The sequence below is a fragment of the Podarcis bocagei genome (assembly GCF_964188305.1).
Source record: "Podarcis bocagei genome assembly, chromosome: 2".
Lineage (NCBI taxonomy): Eukaryota > Metazoa > Chordata > Lepidosauria > Squamata > Lacertidae > Podarcis > Podarcis bocagei.
The window spans coordinates 20,604,592-20,621,910 of NC_138126.1; the positions used below are offsets into that span (position 1 = coordinate 20,604,592).

General features: G+C 46.1%; 1 protein-coding gene across 3 annotated transcripts in view; it reads left to right on the forward strand.

Annotated features, from left to right (window-relative positions):
* The window catches only part of VARS2 (valyl-tRNA synthetase 2, mitochondrial), a 37,950-nt gene extending 20,899 nt beyond the window's left edge, over positions 1–17,051 (forward strand). For 2 of the 3 annotated variants that reach the window (XM_081181811.1, XM_081181813.1), the window contains 14 exons: positions 429–516; positions 639–747; positions 1,464–1,534; positions 2,829–2,954; positions 4,966–5,070; positions 5,686–5,754; positions 5,864–5,942; positions 6,500–6,627; positions 9,467–9,619; positions 11,105–11,314; positions 12,741–12,852; positions 13,196–13,377; positions 14,607–14,756; positions 16,116–17,051. In XM_081181811.1, the coding sequence (XP_081037937.1) occupies positions 429–516; positions 639–747; positions 1,464–1,534; positions 2,829–2,954; positions 4,966–5,070; positions 5,686–5,754; positions 5,864–5,942; positions 6,500–6,627; positions 9,467–9,619; positions 11,105–11,314; positions 12,741–12,852; positions 13,196–13,377; positions 14,607–14,756; positions 16,116–16,217 (1,684 nt within the window). In that variant the 3' untranslated portion in view covers positions 16,218–17,051. The remainder of the gene's footprint in view (positions 1–428; positions 517–638; positions 748–1,463; positions 1,535–2,828; positions 2,955–4,965; positions 5,071–5,685; positions 5,755–5,863; positions 5,943–6,499; positions 6,628–9,466; positions 9,620–11,104; positions 11,315–12,740; positions 12,853–13,195; positions 13,378–14,606; positions 14,757–16,115) is intronic. The other variant, XM_081181812.1, reaches the window with a different exon arrangement.
* The last annotated feature ends 268 nt before the right edge of the window (positions 17,052–17,319 follow it).

Sequence of the window (17,319 nt, forward strand, 5' to 3'; positions counted from 1 at the left end):
TAAGCCCCATTGGACTTGATGGGACTTAACATAGATGCTTCTATGAAATCACCCTCTTTTACATGGGAGGTGCTGTTTTGGCTATGCAAGCAGAGGCGCTCACAGCCTAAACACCACAAATAAAGGGAACAATTATTCCAGAAGCATCTAGCTAGCCCAGCCTGATGCCATCCAGCCGCAGAGATCTTCTATTGAGCAAGCGTTATATAAATGTTGTTAAAGAAGGTTTTTGGGACCACAAGTCCCATCATCCTCCACAAACTTGGCTAATGGCCAGGGATGATGGGAGTTGTAGTCCAAAACTTGGAGGGCACCATGTTGGGGAAAGCAGAGCTAGATGGACCTTCATTTGATCTTGCAAGTGGCCCTTGTGTTCTTGAAATCCAAATGGCATCATTTTGATTGATTTTCTCCTCCCTCCCGCTCAGTGACTGGTGTATTTCTCGCCAGTTGTGGTGGGGTCATCAGATTCCAGCCTATCGGGTCATGGTTCCTGGATCGCCAGATGTAGCAGAGGTGAGTTTTAGCCTCTTTGACTGTGTATCAGCCACTGTAGCAAGGGGTTCGCAGGGTTGAGTCTCTGGCGCCTCCGGTCCTACTTGCAATGCGACTTCAACTTCTTTTCATCTGCATTGCAGCAGGAGGAGAGCGATGGATTATGGGTAGTGGGCAGGACAGAAGCAGAAGCTCGGGGGAAAGCAGCAGGCATGCTGGGAAAACCAGAAGAGGATCTGGAGCTGGTGAGAGGTAAGGCAGCAGCACAAATATTCGTACTTCTGGGAGGGAGAGTGCCAATGTGTCAGGCCAAACGCAAGGAAGTGCTTGAAATGAAATTTGGTGGCCTTTGTGATGGAACTGAGCCAACGTTGTTCTCCGTCACACATCCCTACTTTTCCTTTCCATCCCCGCCACCTTGAGAAATTGCTTACATTTACTCTGCACATTCCTATAAGGAAGCCTTCTATGAACCATACATGGCCTCAACCCGGTATACCTGAAGGAGCGTCTCCACCCCCATCGTTCAGCCTGGACACTGAGGTCCAGCACCGAGGGCCTTCTGGCGGTTCCCTCACTGCAAGACGTGAAGTTACAGGGAACCAGGCAGAGGGCCCTCTTGGTGGTGGCACCCGCCCTGTGGAACGCCCTCCCATCAAATGTCAAGGAAATAAACAACTAAATGACTTTTAGAAGACATCTGAAGGCAGCCCTCTTTAGGGAAGCTTTTAATATTTGATGTTTTTAACATCTGATGTTTTATTGTGTTCTTAATATTCTGTTAGGAGCTGCCCAGAGTGGCTGGGATATAAATACATTATTATTATTATTATACATTGCAGATGGGGTGGGGGGACAATCTGGATTGGGACTTTGGGATGGGGACTGGAGGGCCTTTAAACTCCTCCAGATCAGGCACCCTGGGCCTTTTGAATAAAACATTCACATTTGTTTTTTGTTTTCACCAGATGCCGATGTCCTGGACACTTGGTTCTCATCCGGACTTTTCCCTTTCGCTGCGCTGGGCTGGCCCCATAAGGTGAGTAGAACTGGGAGGGACAAGGAGCTGAAGAGGTACATGTTCACCCCGCCCCTGGCCAATAAGAAGACGGCCAGTGGGTAGCGTAATGGGGGCGCCATACTTACCTCTGCCCTTACAGCAACCCCAGGCATACATCCTCATGACCTCAAACTCCCATCAGTCCTAGCCAGCAAGGCCAATGATGAGGGATGATGGGAGTTGGAGTCCAGCATCTCCAGCCCTGCCTTGGAGGTAGCATGTATGGCTTCTTGTTCACTTGCCATGGGTGAAGCATGAGCAGCAGGCAGGATATTTTTAATGGGAGTCATGACAGCACTATTCTTGTGATCAGTCCTCTGTATGATTAACTTTTTGCACCACAGATAGAGGTTTGGTTTTGGTTTTTATGCCGAGCACTTGTAGTCTTTAAGCTCGTCTTTGCAATATGCTTTTGATTTGGGTTAATACTCCTCCCATTTTCTAAATGGGGCACCAAGACTTAAGTGGCTGTTTCAAGGCTATTTGGTGAGTTGCTGGCTCTAGTTCTCCCAGGTCCATATCAAACATCCAGCTTCACTAAACGTTCTCTTTCTCATGAGATTGGTACAGAAACAGGGAGACAGCAGGGAGGCAGGAGGAATGGAGGGGCTGTTACAGGTTTGAAGTAGGTAGGCTTGCCATACGTCTGGAAAATTCCGGACATGCACGGAAATTCGATGCCTAAAATGACGTCTGGGGGGAATTTTCTTAAGGGATGTCAGGAATTTCCGGGACGTATGGCAAACCAGAGTTTCTTTCAGTTTTCTGCCCCCCCCCCCCCGTGTTGGTTTTAAAATAATAATTTATTATTATTATTATTGGAGAGGCTGCACCCCAGCAGCAGTGGAAGTGACAAGAGGTCCCTTCCCTTGGCCGGGGAATTGGGGGAGAGAGGAAGGAGGGTGGGGAAGAGAGGAAGGCACCACTTCCATGAGCTTGGCCATTTTCACTTTGGGGGGGTGTTTCCAGGTTTTTTTTGCATTCCTTTTTTTTTAAAAAAAAAGTTTCCTTTCGGAGCTGGGCAGAGTGGGCATCCAGATGTGCTGGGCGGCGATTGCCCGGCAGTGTCACAGTCTTGCGACGGGAAAGCCAGTGGATCTCCTCCTCTAGGGGTGGCGGTTAGTCATAAAACCCTGCAAAATGTGCCAGTTCGGGGCAGAAAAGAAAAGCTCAACAGCTTTGGGGGTGTCAGGAATGTTCCTTTTTGAAATATGGTGAGCCCTGATGTGGGGCGTGTGCTGACGCCACTGGTCCTGCCTTCATCCCCCTGCAGACAGAAGATCTCCAGCAGTTCTACCCCAATAGCCTTTTGGAGACTGGGAGCGACCTTCTCTTCTTCTGGGTGGCGCGGATGGTGATGCTGGGGAAACAGTTGACCGGAGAGCTACCTTTTTCTCAGGTATTGATTGGATGCTAGAAATTCTGTACTTTGGTTCCTGGAGGACATTATGAGAAGATCCACGGGACTGAGAGAAGCAAAGTGTGAGCCCTAACTATTTATCCACAACTTATACAGTGGTACCTCAGGTTACATACGCTTCAGGTTACAGACTCTGCTAACCCAGAAATAGTGCTTCAGGTTAAGAACTTTGCTTCAGGATGAGAACAGAAATCGGGCTCCGGCAGCGCGGCAGCAGCAGGAGGTCCCATTAGCTAAAGTGGTGCTTCAGGTTAAGAACAGTGTCAGGTTAAGTACAGACCTCCGGAACGAATTAAGTACTTAACCCGAGGTACCACTGTAATGTACTTCCTGATTATCAACACAGGATATGTGAGCACAGCTGTTGAAGAGGTCCTTGCAATTGGTTCATCACAACCTGCATTTAAAAAATACTACAGTGGTACCTCATAAGACGAATGCCTCCCAAGACGAAAAACTCGCAAGACAAAAGAGTTTTTCTTTTTTTGAGTTGCTTCGCAAGACGAATTTCCCTATGGGCTTGCTTCGCAAGACGAAAACGTCTTGCAAGTTTGTTTCCTTTTTCCTATGGGAAACTGTTTCAATGCATTCCTATGGGAAACCGTGCTTCGCAAGACGAAAAATTCGCAAGACGAGAAAACTCACAGAACCAATTAATTTCGTCTTGCGAGGCACCACTGTATTTTTAAAGTAATCCTTGTCAATCCATTTAGTTCTGTCTGGATTCCAGTACTCTACCTTTCTGTCCTCCTGAGTCTTAAAATGGGTGTGATAAGAACTTCATTCCCAGGCGGCCAGGTTTTTTATTTTATTTTGATTAATCCCCACCACTTGCTTTAACCTGAATTGTCGTGTTGTGCTTCTGTTCTCCTGGGTCATCGTGGTGGGGCTAGAATTGCCTTTTAGATTCTCCTGCTGTGTGTTCTATTTGAAGAAATGTCTTGCACACAGGGCATGGATAGGAAGCCAGTGGCCCTCCAATTGTTGTGTTACCCCATCGTTATGCCAGCGGGGGCTGGCGGAAGTCCCAACAGTATTTGGGCAGCCATGGGCAGGAGCGGTGCATCCCATTTGGCCACTTGAGGTGAAACACGAAATGCCACTCTTCTCTGCCACTCCTGCCACCCCCATCCCGACGCTGCTGCCACAGAGTTCCTATCTTTGGACTAGGGATAACATGCAGCAATTTGTGATCTTGAGAAACTGTAGCTGTTTCAGAAAAGATAACTACTGTGTTGTTGTTTAGTCGTTTAGTCATGTCCAACTCTTCGTGACCCCATGGACCAGAGCACGCCAGGCACTCCTGTCTTCCACTGCCTCCCACAGTTTGGTCAAACTCATGCTGGTAGCTTCGAGAACACTATCCAACCATCTCGTCCTCTGTCATCCCCTTCTCTTTGTGCCCTCCATCTTTCCCAACATCAGGGTCTTTTCCAGGAAGTCTTCTCTTCTCATGAGGTGGCCAAAGTATTGGAGCCTCAGCTTCAGGATCTGTCCTCCCAGTGAGCACTCAGGGCTGATTTCCTTCAGAATGGAGAGGTTTGATCTTCTTGCAGTCCATGGGACTCTCAAGAGTCTCCTCCAGCACCATAATTCAAAAGCATCAATTCTTCGGCGATCAGCCTTCTTTATGGTCCAGCTCTCACTTCCATACATCACTACTGGGAAAACCATGGCTTTACCTATACGGGCCTTTGTTGGCAAGGTGATGTCTCTGCTTTTTAACATGCAGCAGTTTGTGATCTTGAGAAACTGTAGCTGTTTCAGAAAAGAGAACCACTGTAGTCTGTGATTTGTAAGCATACAGACCGAAGTCTCATGAATATCCCAATTCAAATAATAACACAAGGCTGCATTCCCTGTGTTCCTTGTGCCTTCCCATGGTTGTTATTTTATAGTATGGGTTGCTCTTGCTTTTCCTCGATATCCTGTTGGTGCTCTTTGCAGGGTTTTGAAGACGTAACACATTTCCTATCTCTCTCCCTTTCAGGTTTCCCTTCACTCAATGGTCCGTGATGCTCATGGCAGAAAGATGAGCAAATCTCTTGGGAATGTGATCAACCCTTTGGATGTTATTTATGGTGCCCCTTTGCAGGTACTTAACCGTTCAGAAAATTGGAACAAGTCTTTCTCTTCACCCTCTGTAGACCTTGACATCCCACTGGGTTGTCTGCGCTTGTAAAGGACTGTGGCCCTAGTATTTTCCTTATTATACCACATGTCATTATGATAATGCGTTCAAAAGTAACTAATAAAAGGTTTCCTTATACCAGGTATGTCCAACTCCCAAGAGACTGCAATCTACTCACAGTGTAAAAAACTGCCCTCCATTATCATTTTTAGGGAGCCCCAGAGTTTGCTGAGCGTCCTGCAGCCAATAAAAAGCCGTGCCTGACATGCAGCTTCCAAAAATCATTTGAAAACAATCGCTACCGGTTTTAGATCGTTTGGGAGCCAAAACGTTCGAGTTCGAAGGTGTTCAGCTTCCGAGGTTCCACTGTATCCATAGCTAGGCGGTTTAGAAACCTGCTTTAAAAATAAAGTTCAAAATGCTGAAATTCTTGTGATGTTATATGCTGCCTAAGGTTCTGTGTATACGGTATAGCCCTAAGCAGGGAAAACCCTGGAAAGCCAGTCATGGTTTCCCTTTATCTCTGGCTCCTCCTCTCCCTGAAGTTTCCCTCTTATTATTATTATTTATTGTTTTCAGGTGCTACAGGAGAAGCTTCAAAATAGCAATCTGGACCCGAGAGAGGTTGCCATTGCTATGGAAGGCCAGGTCGGTTCCTCCCCACACCTCACCCCGCCCTCCATCCGGACCCACTCACCCTTTTGTTTTTTGGGGTTCCTGTGTGTTCTCACCTCCTCCTATCATTGTCCCTTTCCAGCAGCGAGATTTTCCTCAAGGAATTCCCGAATGTGGAACCGATGCCCTCAGGTTCACTCTCTGCTCCTATTCTGCCCAAGGTGAGAAGCTGGAACGTTCCCCTTTATTTTCGGGGGGGGGGGGCTTGTCCATGAAATAACCAAAGGAGAAGTTCCTGGCATTTCCAGTTGTGACTGGGAGAGATCCCTGTCTGAAATCCTGGAGATGCCGGACTCAGGGCGGCTAACAAGCAATAATAAAACAAGTTGAATGAATACAACTTAAAAACAAGATTAAAATACAACATTAAAAATATAGAAACATTATAATATTAAAATGCAGCCTCATCACAGGAGGAGAAAGGGAAAAGAAAAAAGAAAGAGGGAGAGGGAATCAAATTGGCTCCAAGCCAAAGGCCAGGCGGAACAACTCTGTCTTACAGGCCCTGCGGAAAGAAATCAGATCCTGTGTTGAAAAGGCCCTGGGCTCTAGTTGAAGCTAATCTAACTTCCTTAGGGCCCGGGACCTCTAAGGTGTTGCTATTTATGGATCTTGAGGCTCTCCATGGGGCATACCGGGAGAGGCGGTCCCATAGGTACGGGGATGTGGCCGACTTGGAAACTGAGGCCCTTAACATCACATGCATGCCCTTCCTCAGGTGACGGCATTAACCTTGATGTGGCTGCGGTGGAGAGCGCCAGTCGTTTCTGCAACAAAGTGTGGAATGCCCTGAAGTTTACTTTGGGAGCCTTGGGAGAAGGATTTACCCCACTGGAGCCAGAGAAGGTAACTGGGAATGTGTGTATGCAGGGAAAGGGGTGATTTGCTTACAGAATATGTTGACGTCTGTCAGTCTGTCTTTGTGCTGTGTAACACGTAGACTGCAGAATAGAGGTATCCCGAAGAAACAAACATCTCCTCAACCTTTCAGCACACCTAGGATTTGACTAGTAAGCATTTTCTGCACTCGTCTACCACACTGACAGCCGAATCCTAGACACGTTGGCTCAAAAGTCAGTTCCACTGGGCGAAGTTTTTAATGTTTGCCGCTACTGCGGCTTGTGTTTTGTTAGCCCCAAAATGGAAAACGAGGGAGGTCCCAACTAAAGAAGAATGGCAACTTAAACTGATGGAATACGTGCAGCTCGCGGACTTAATATACAGAACATGGGTAGGCAAACTAAAGCTCGGGGGTCAGATCCCCCCAATCGCCTTCTTAATTTGGTCCGTGGACGGTCCAGGAATCAGCGTGTTTTACATGAGCAGAATGTGCCCTTTTATTTAAAATGCATCTCTGAGTTATTTTGGGGCATAGGAATTCATTCATTCCCCCCCCCCAAAAAAATATAGTCTGGCCTCCCACAAGGTCTGAGGGACAGCGGACCAGTGCCCTGCTGGAAAAGTTTGCTGACCCCTGATATAGAATAAGAGAACAAGAAGAACATATGTTTAGAGAAGATTGGAAAATGTTTATTGAATATATGGGGGGGGGGGAATTGTGTACACTTGAAAACGTTAAGATAAATTCAACAGTGTAAATAAGTTCTGATGGACGTAATATGTAAAATATGTAGGCATTTATGATATGCAAAATGAACCATGGAAGGAGAAGAAGGGAAGTCATTGATATTTTAAGGTTGTTTAAATGAATATTTTAAATTGTAAAACAGAAAATTTATATAGAAAAATAAATACATAGATAGATGATAGATAGATAGATAGATACAGTGGTACCTCTAGATACGAACGGGATCCGTTCTGGAGCCCCGTTCACATCTAGAAGCAAACGTAACAAGTGACGGCACGTCTGCGCACGCACGCGTTGGCTTCTGTGCATGCACGTGGCGTCATTTTGAGCGCATGCGCAAGCGGCGAAACCCGGAAGTAACGCTCTCCGTTACTTCCGGGTTGCCACGGAGCGCAACTCGAACGCGCTCATCCCGAAGCACATTCAACCCGAGGTATGACTGTAGATATGAATGAGAATGAATGAAGTAGGATGTGCTTGACCGCAAAACTCCCCTCCGACATTCAGGCGCAATCTGTGCATTAGGAGAGGGGAGCACAAAAGCCTGCAGCCTCAGCAATGCTCATTCACAGAATGCTAAACCGTGGTTTGGCACTACACCCGGAACAGGCCACAGGGCATGAAGGAAGGACTCTAGGGAGGTCTAAGCAGCCTTAAGGACAGTGCAGCATGGGAACCGAGGTAGCTGGGCGATTTCTTCGCTCGTGAATTTTTCCAGTCATCTGTTAGAAAATATCGGGTCAAGTATTGTGAGTACTATATAGTCCTCTCTTAGGGCTACATACTACGAAATTGCCCAGAGTCATGCAGGTCTCCCAATGTAAATTTGCACTCCCTCCTACGTGTAACTAGCTATGCAGTCCCTGCAAATGCCACAATAAATTGGGTTATTCTTTAAGGTGCTACAAGAGACTTTGCTTTTGCTGCAAGAGACTAGCACAGCTAGATCTTCAGGAAGACGTACCTAACAACATGTTTATGTTAAAACAGCCTTCTGCAATCTGGTACCCCAACCAGACTCCAACTCCTGTATTCCCTGACTTTGCCCTTCTGACTGGGACGGATGGGAGTTGTAGTCTGACGACACCTGGAATGCACTTGGTTGCAGAAGGCTGTGTCAAAACGTGCTCTGTATTAAATATTTTGCCATGTATACACTAATGGTTGTATCCAATGCTAGTCCTGCTCCAGAGTGAAGTTATTGGACGTGACTAACTTAGGTTTGTTAATTTCACCAGGTGTGCAGGAAAAAGCAGCAATGCAAGAGCGAGCTGCAGGTGTCTGCAAAGCAAAACAGGATGTTGATGTTTGGGAACAAAGGGGCAGTCTATTCACTGTACTGAGCACCGGATGTTAGCTCAGAGTGTCACCTGACCTGTACTGGAAGTACAGGGGTGGAGTTTCTCTCTCTACTGTTGGAGTCTGGAGAGTGCAGACGTGTTTCTCTGTACTGCTGCAATGACAGAAATAAAGACATGTAAATAGATTTCTGTCTGTCTCTTTCCCCTCCCTGAGGGAAGCAGGGAGGAGGGAGGAATGGTGTGTCCCTCTCACGCTGAGTGGGATCACCGAATGTGACCTTGCCTGTATCCTGCCGGGAGACGCAGACGGGGAGGTCAACAAGGATCTCAAGCCTAGTGCCTGGAGAGTGGCCAGTTTCCTCTGACTGAGGCTAGAGAATCCGAGTGTGAAGTTATTGGACGTGACTAACTTAGGTTTGTTAATTTCACCAGGCGTGCTGGTGAACTTTGTTAGCTACCACCCTAAAATGTAATGCAAAGCAGCAGCGCTGAGGGCTGAAGCTTTTACAGTTCTGTGCTCCACCTGCTTCCATTTCCAGCATTCATTCCAGCTCTCACCTTTTCTGTCATTATGGGCCTGTGAGCAATGTGGGAGAAGGGGAGAAATAAAGGAAAACACAGGGCTTAGTCTGCAGGCAAGTGATGCAGTCACCTTGCAATGGGTCTGGCCAGTGATTTGATGGGAGACAGCTAGGAACTTTATGGCCTCTGTCTTGAGCTGCATGAGAGAAGAAAGGTGGGGTAGAAATTTGAATACACTGGAATACTTCTGCCACTCGTTTGCCTCTTCCTCCAGGTCTTTCCTAGCTCCCCGATGGAGCGTTGGATCCTCAGTCGTCTCTACCACACAGTGGAAGATTGTGCCTGGAGGTTTGAAGGGTACGAACTGCATTCAGTCGCGTCCTCGGTCCATCTTTTCTGGCTGCACGATTTCTGCGATAACTACTTGGTGAGCTCTGCCCGTGGGTTCAGATTCCTACCACCTCTCTGGGAGTGAGATGGGCAGGACTAGATCGTAGCCTGAGAAGTGAAAAACTTGCAGGTCAGGATACAGGTGGGCATCGTCTAGGCTCTAGGGCAGCGGTTCTCGACCTGTGGGTCCCCAGATGTTGTTGGACTACAACTCCCATCATCCCTGAGCTCTGGCCTTGGTAGCTAGGGGTAATGGGAGTTGTAGTTCAACAACATCTGGGGACCCACAGTTCGAGAAAGGCTGGTCTAGGGAGCATGATTCTGGTTCTTATATTTTCCATGAGATTTTTCACTGGAGGTGAGGCTTTGAGTAATCTGGATGCTCTATACGCTGAAGCAGGTGTTGATTTATTGTGGGTAGCAAGGATGATTGTGGGGGAAAGACGGCATGGAGAAAGAAAGAGAGAGAGAGAGGTGGCGGCAGAAAGAGAATATGGAGCACAGAAAAAGAAAGAATAGAATGTTGGGAGTGGCAGAGTGCTATTTCACTCATGTGCAGCTTATTATTATTATTATTATTTTATTATTTATTTTTTTTATTATTATTATTAGAATTTGAATTTGAATTTATATACCGCCCTATACCCGGTGGTCTCAGGGCGGTTCATAGAAAAGATCACAATATATAAAATAAAAATAAAAACAATAACACCCCCCCCACACACACACACATACAGTGGTACCTCGGGTTACAGACGCTTCAGGTTACAGACTCCACTAACCCAGAAATAGCACCTCGAGGATGAGAACAGAAATTGCTCGGCAGTGGGCAGCCCCATTAGCTAAAGTGGTACCTCAGGTTAAGAACAGTTTCAGGTTAAGAACGGACCTCCAGAACGAATTAAATTCTTAACCCGAGGCACCACTGTAGTCACATTTTTAAAGGGTATAGGATGTCAATCAGGTCAACCAAAGGCCTGGTTAAAAAGGAACGTTTTTGCCTGGCACCTAAAGGTATATAATGAAGGCGCCAGGCGAACTTCCCTGGGGAGAGCATTCCACAGACAGGGAGCCACTGCAGAGAAGGCCCCATTCTCTGGGTGCAGGTTTCCCACAGGCATCTGGTCGGCCACGATGAGAAAAGGATGCTAGACTAGATTAGCCATTGGTGTGATCCAGCAGGCTCATTTTATGTCTTCCATCCTTTTTTTTTGGCTCTCTTCCCACCCCTTGCTTGCATGTGCCCTCCAACAGGTTACCTCAAAGTAAAGGAAAGGTAAAGGAAAATATTCCCCCACCCCCATGCTGAACCATTTACAGATGCTTCATGAGGCCCTTAGTATGTTACGGGACTACAACTCCTATTAGCTCCAGCTAGCCTGGATGACGATCAGGAGCGATGGGATTTGTAGTTTGTCAACATCTGGAGGGCCGCAGCTTCCCAACCCTGGCATGGAGTTGGATCTTCAGAAAGCATCTCTCTTCCCAGACGATGGTAACGCGCCTGTTTTTTCATCCACAGGAGTCTGTGAAGCCCATATTGAGGAGCGGGGATCCATCTCGGCTACTCTCCACCCGTCGGACCTTGCACAGTTGTGCGGACGTGGCTCTGCGCCTCCTTTCTCCCTTTATGCCTTTCCTCACAGAGGAACTGTGGCAGCGCCTCCCCAGGATCGGCTCCCAGTCTCCTCCCAGTATCTGCGTGGCCAGATATCCCAGTGCGGAGCAACTGGTGAGGGCGTTTCCGGGGACCTGAAAGAAGGAAATGTGTTAAAATTGGGGGGGGGGGCATTTCAAAGTGATTCAGGGCTCACATGTGCATTTTCCATAAGTGCTTGTACAAGTTTACTTCATAAGCCTGGAGTACAGTGGTACCTTGGTTCTCAAACTTAATCCGTTCCGGAAGTCCATTCCAAAACCAAAGCGTTCCAAACCAAGGCAGGCTTTCCCATAGAAAGTAATGCCCTTCAAGACTTTTACCCCTAAAACAGCGATTTAACATAAATTTTATTATCTAACGACACCATTGATCCATAAAATGAAAGCAATAATCAATGTACTGTCCTATAACATAAATAAGACAGTATTGTAGATGATGATAATAATAATAATAATAATAATAATAATAATAATAATAATAATAATAATAATAATAATAATATCTTACCTGCACTGATGATAGTCATTGTTTGGATGGGGGACTTTTATCCATTTCCACAGTCACACAATCAGTCAATCAATCAATCAATCAATCAATCAGTAGCTGAACTGGGTTCCACACAGTCACGAAAACAAATAAATTGAAAATGCCTCAAAAGCAAAAACACAAAATAAATAGCAAAAACAAAAGCGCCAAACTTAATCAGTTCCGGAAGTCCATTTGACTTCCAAAATGTTCAAAAACCAAGGCACAGCTTCCGATTGGTGCAGGCACCCCGGAAACAATAGCCAACAGCCGCATTGGATGTTCGGCTTCTGAAAAGTGTTCACAAACTGGAACAGTTATTCCCAGAGTTCCCTGGGAAAGGGACTGGATAATTAAACCACTCTGAGAATTGTAACTCTGTGAGGGGAATAGGCATCTCCTAAGAAATCTCAGCACCATCAATAAACTGCTGCTCCCACAATTCTTTGGGGAAAGGCATGACACTTAAATTGGTGTAAGGTTTTACACCAATATACAAGTTTCACGAACTAAATACGAAATACAATAGTGAACTTTAAAGGTATGGTGCAGGCATGGTTCTAATTCTACAAGGAAAGAAGGATCTTTTCAAGTTGCCCACCCCCCCCCCATTTCTATACCGCCTTATATTTTTAAGAAAAACCTCAAAGCGGTTTACAGCATATTAAACATCAATAAAACAATCCAGAATCAAACATCGCTGAAGAAAGTCAAATATAGCATATACAGTCAAAGAAACATAATTAACAGGAAACTAAAATATTGCCTTAAAGATTTCAAAATAAAACATTACAAAGGAGGTCAGCTACAGAATACATATTTAACACAAAGTTTTTTAAAAAATCTTAAAAATTCCAAAGGAAACATTGCTAAGTGAAGTTAAATATAAAATGTGCATTTAAAACGGCATAATTAGCAAGACAATAAAATATTATCATAAGCATGACAGTTTCCCCCTCCTCCACATTTCTAGGCTCACTGGCGTCATCCCGACGAAGAGGCAAACTTCCTGTTAGTACAGGAAGTCATTAGAGCTGTCCGTGCCCTGAGGGCAACTTACCAGCTGACCAAAGCTCGGCCAACAGGTAAGACCTCTTCAGATGTCTGCTGTGTGGAAAACTGTTCATTTTGCACAAGGGCTTACTTTTTGCACAAGGGATAGAAAAAATAGTTCCCTCACTCCTGATAGAGCAGGTACCCCCAAACTCGGCACTCCAGGTGTTTTGGGACTACAGCTCCCATCATCCCTAGCTAACAGGACCAGTGGTCAGGGATGGTGGGAATTGTGGTCCCAAAACATCTGGAGGGCCGAATTTGGGGATGCCTGTGATAGAAGGTATAACTGGTGCCCCTTCCCTCCAATTGGCTGATTCCTTTGATTGTCTGAGGACAGTGCCTGTATTTTTAAATCTCTGTGTCTGTCCCTAGTGTATCTCGTTTGCCCAGAGGCAGTTCCCCGTGGCGTATATGAGACCTATCGAGAACCCCTGCAGACTTTGTCCTTGGCTGGAACTCTGAGACTCCTCTCAGGTATCGAGGGAGCAGAACTACCTGCGAGTTGCGTGGCTGCGAAGGGGCACGAGCACACTGCCATCTATGTGGATCTGCAGGTAAGACCCACGTTGGGGCAACTGCTTGGTTCAAGGAGACAGGTTCATAAGAAAACCAAAGAAAGGTGGTGTTATAAGAAAAAAACCTGCTCCCTTTCCCATATGGGGTATTCCGGAGCCCGTATAGAGTCCTTAAGTGGGTTCCCTATTGGTAGAAGAAAACAGAGGCCAAGCAGACTTATATTGAGAAGCAAAGCGGCTAGTAAGCCTGATCTTTATTCAAGGAACTGTTGCAATAGGGTCACCACACGCAGGAGGGTTGAGAACCCTGAAAAATGCTGCACAAGCCCTTATATAGACTTTTGAAATTGCCCGCCCAGTAGCCCAAGACCACCACCCCCTGAAACATCATAAATACATCACAGAAGGAGGCCATCTACAGCAGAAATCCTGCCTGACAGGATGTCTGATAATGGTCACTGATTGCATTACCTGGGCAGTCCAGCCATTCTTTTGTGATGGTAAATACTTTTAGATCCTGAATCCGGTTCATAGGTTCACCCTATTCATACACAAATGTGCCCTTAAGACAGGATTTGCAAGCCAAAAGACAATGGGAAGGCTTTCCCCATTTTTCCTCCCTTATTGCAGAGGAACATTTGAGGTCATTGGGAGAGTAAAAATGGCATCAGAATTGCTCTCCTGTACTATTTCAGAGGGGACACGGGTGGCGCTGTGGGTTAAACCACAGAGCCTAGGGCTTGCTGATCAGAAGGTTGGCGGTTCGAATCCCTGCGACAGGGTGAGCTCCCGTTGTTCGGTCCCAGCTCCTGCCAACCTAGCAGTTCGAAAACACATCAAAGTGCAAGTAGATAAATAGGTACCGCTCCGGCGGGAAGGTAAACGGCGTTTCTGTGTGCTGCTCTTGTTCTCCAGAAGCGTCTTAGTCATGCTGGCCACATGACCCGGAAGCTGTACGCCGGCTCCCTCAGCCAATAAAGCGAGATGAGTGCCGCAACCCCAGAGTCGGCCACGACTGAACCTAAGGGTCAGGGGTCCCTTTACCGTTACTATTTCAAACACATGGTTCATATATTTAGATATGTGTGCATTTGTCAATATTCATTCTACATTTGAGACCTTAAAATTCTTGTAACAGTGGTGGCCAGGTGAAATGCATTGTGGGAGGATTATGGCCACCTTTCAGGGAGTAACTTCAAGGAGGTTTAGAAGGAGGTTCTTTTAAATGTATATCATGCATTGAACCTGTGACACTTCTCTCACCATAGGGATTGGTTGATCCCCAAAAGGAGCTCCTCAAATTTGCATCTCGGCAAAAGAAACTGGAGCAGCAGCTGGCAGATCTCACCGTACGGGTTCAAGGGGCCAGATATCAGGAGCAGGTCTCCCCAAAATCCAAACTGGATCACCAGCAAAAGGTATTAACTGCTATGGGAGGTGGCTATGGTTGCACACCACATTAAACAACAGGTAATGTTGTGGGGGTAAATTGTGGGACATGGGTAGCGCTGTGGGTTAAACCACAGAGCCTAGGACTTGCCAATCAGAAGGTCAGCGGTTCGAATCCCCGCGACGGGGTGAGCTCCCATTGCTCGGTCCCTGCTCCTGCCAACCTAGCAGTTCGAAAGCACCTCAAAGTGCAAGTAGATAAATAGGTACCGCTCTGGCGGGAAGGTAAACGGCGTTTCCGTGCGCTGCTCTGGTTCGCCAGAAGCGGCTTCGCCATGCTGGCCACATGACCCGGAAGCTGTACGCCTGCTTCCTTGGCCAATAAAGCGAGACGAGCACCACAACCCCAGAGTCGGTCACGACTGGACCTAATGGTCAGGGGTTGCTTTACTTATGTTTAATTGTGCAACATGAGCAAGTGGCAATCTGGATTGTGTGGCTGAAAAGTTGCTTCTTTGCAACTTTATTGCATTGTCTGAGCCCAAACTCGTGACTTTATTTTCGCTGAACGAAACTGCAAGTGGTACTATGGTTTGGTTGGAGAGAAACAACCCTTTTGAGTGTCACCAAAAAAAGAGCATATGGGTGTTTTTGAAATACTTCATTGTTGTTCTGGAAAACAATACTTTTTCCCCCCTTTCATTTTAGGCTTTCGACAAAAAAATATTCCTCATTATAATTTTCTTTTTCTTTTAGCATCTTTATAGAAAGTTCAAAAAGTACATAGTTATATGTGCACTAAACATGGCAAGATGTAAATAAAAGAGAGAAAAAGAGAAATAGAAACGGCACCCGTGTAGAAGGGAAAGTAAAGGGGGGGAGGGGGGAAAACCCAAAACTATACTTTACAAGGTTGTTATTGTACTTCACCAGATCTTAACCTGCTGTAAGAATGGATTCCAAATATCATTGAATTTGTCCATGGCAAGTCTGCATTTATATGCAAGTTGCTCATATGTTGCAAGTTTGTAGAAGTCTTCAACCCAATCGTAGAAGGGAGCCACATTTTTATTTTTTTCCAATTCATCAGTATCGGTCTTTTTGCTGTGGAAAGGACACAGAGACTCATTATAATTTTCTTCTGTTATAATAGTATATCTGTCCTGTGCTTTGCTATTCAACCATAAACTGTTTCTTGGAGCTGATGTCCATAGGATTATACTGCAAGTTTCAGCAAACGAAATAGCATAAATACGTGTTTGTGACATCCTTTGAGTATGAACTTGTGGGGGAATAAGTCTGTATTAGTAACAGCCAAGGCCCTCCTTATTTCACTGGTAGCAGTGATACTTCATCTGCGTGTTTAACTTTCTCCTTTTTTGTCACAGATTTCCTTGCTGCATTCCGAGCTGGAGCAAATAGAACAGGCCAAGTCAGCCCTCCGGAAGATGCCTGTGAGGCAGGAATTGTCTCCTGAACCACCTGAGTAGTGAGGACTGGCAGAAATTAGCCTTACACAGCGTAGGTGGATTAACTACAAGACTCAGAAGATACGGAAGACTGGGGAAAGTTGGAAGCTCTGTGCGGTTCTGAGACACCCAGTTCTGCGATGGGGCCTGTCTTGCAGCAAGATGAAGGGTGGCATTGGGTCGGCACACTGACTTGATTTTGAACACTTGGGGTCACCAGCTGGACTCCAGAAGCCTCCGTGGGCTGACATGCAACCTTCACAAGTTTAGAGAAGGGATATTTTATCACCAAGGTTCAATGCCAGCCTTTACCGCTGCAGAAGCTGTGGAACCGTTACGATATACCCTTACCCAACCACTGAGGGCCAGTCTTGATAGCCACACACAGTATGCTTGATGGGTTCAGCTGCTCAAAACCTTCTCCAGGCAACTTGTTCTCACTCTCCCATGGGATGCATTCACACAGAGGGAATAAATATGTGAGCCAGGCTGCCCGTGGAGCCGCAGCCACCCACAAGTAATTCACACAACAGTCTTGCTGCGATTGTGGAAAAGTCTTCGCCTGTGGCTATCTGCTTTTTACACTAAATTTATCCATGCGAATGCACTCCAGAGACTGTTGGCACACACCATTCGGAAAAGGATTTGAACGCCTGAGCTTGTTGTCCCATCAATATTTTTTTTTAAAGAGAGAAATTTGGTCTTTGTAGTCAAACAAAATGTAAATAATTTTCTTTCTTTTTCACTCCTGGCGATAATGCAGAGTTGGGAATGTATCCACCGGCAAGGTTAACTATGCAGATTTAAGAGGTTTTCATGCCAAGATGAAGTGTAAAATAAATGTTTGGAATTACATCTTCCTTTTAAGTCAATTCCTTTTAAGTCTTTCTTGCTATTGCATTATTGAACATGCAATGTGGATTTTGAACATGCAAAACATGGGCTTAACGGCCCCTGCAGAAGAGATTAAGGGCTGCAAATTGTGAAAGAGGTGTACGGGGAAAGAGAGCAGCCGTAACCCTTCCCTCCCGCCCCCAACAGAGATGTCCCTCTTAGGCACCCCTAAAAGTTCAAGATGCAACCTAGGTGATTAGGATCATGGGCAGCTCACTGCTAAAGAAGA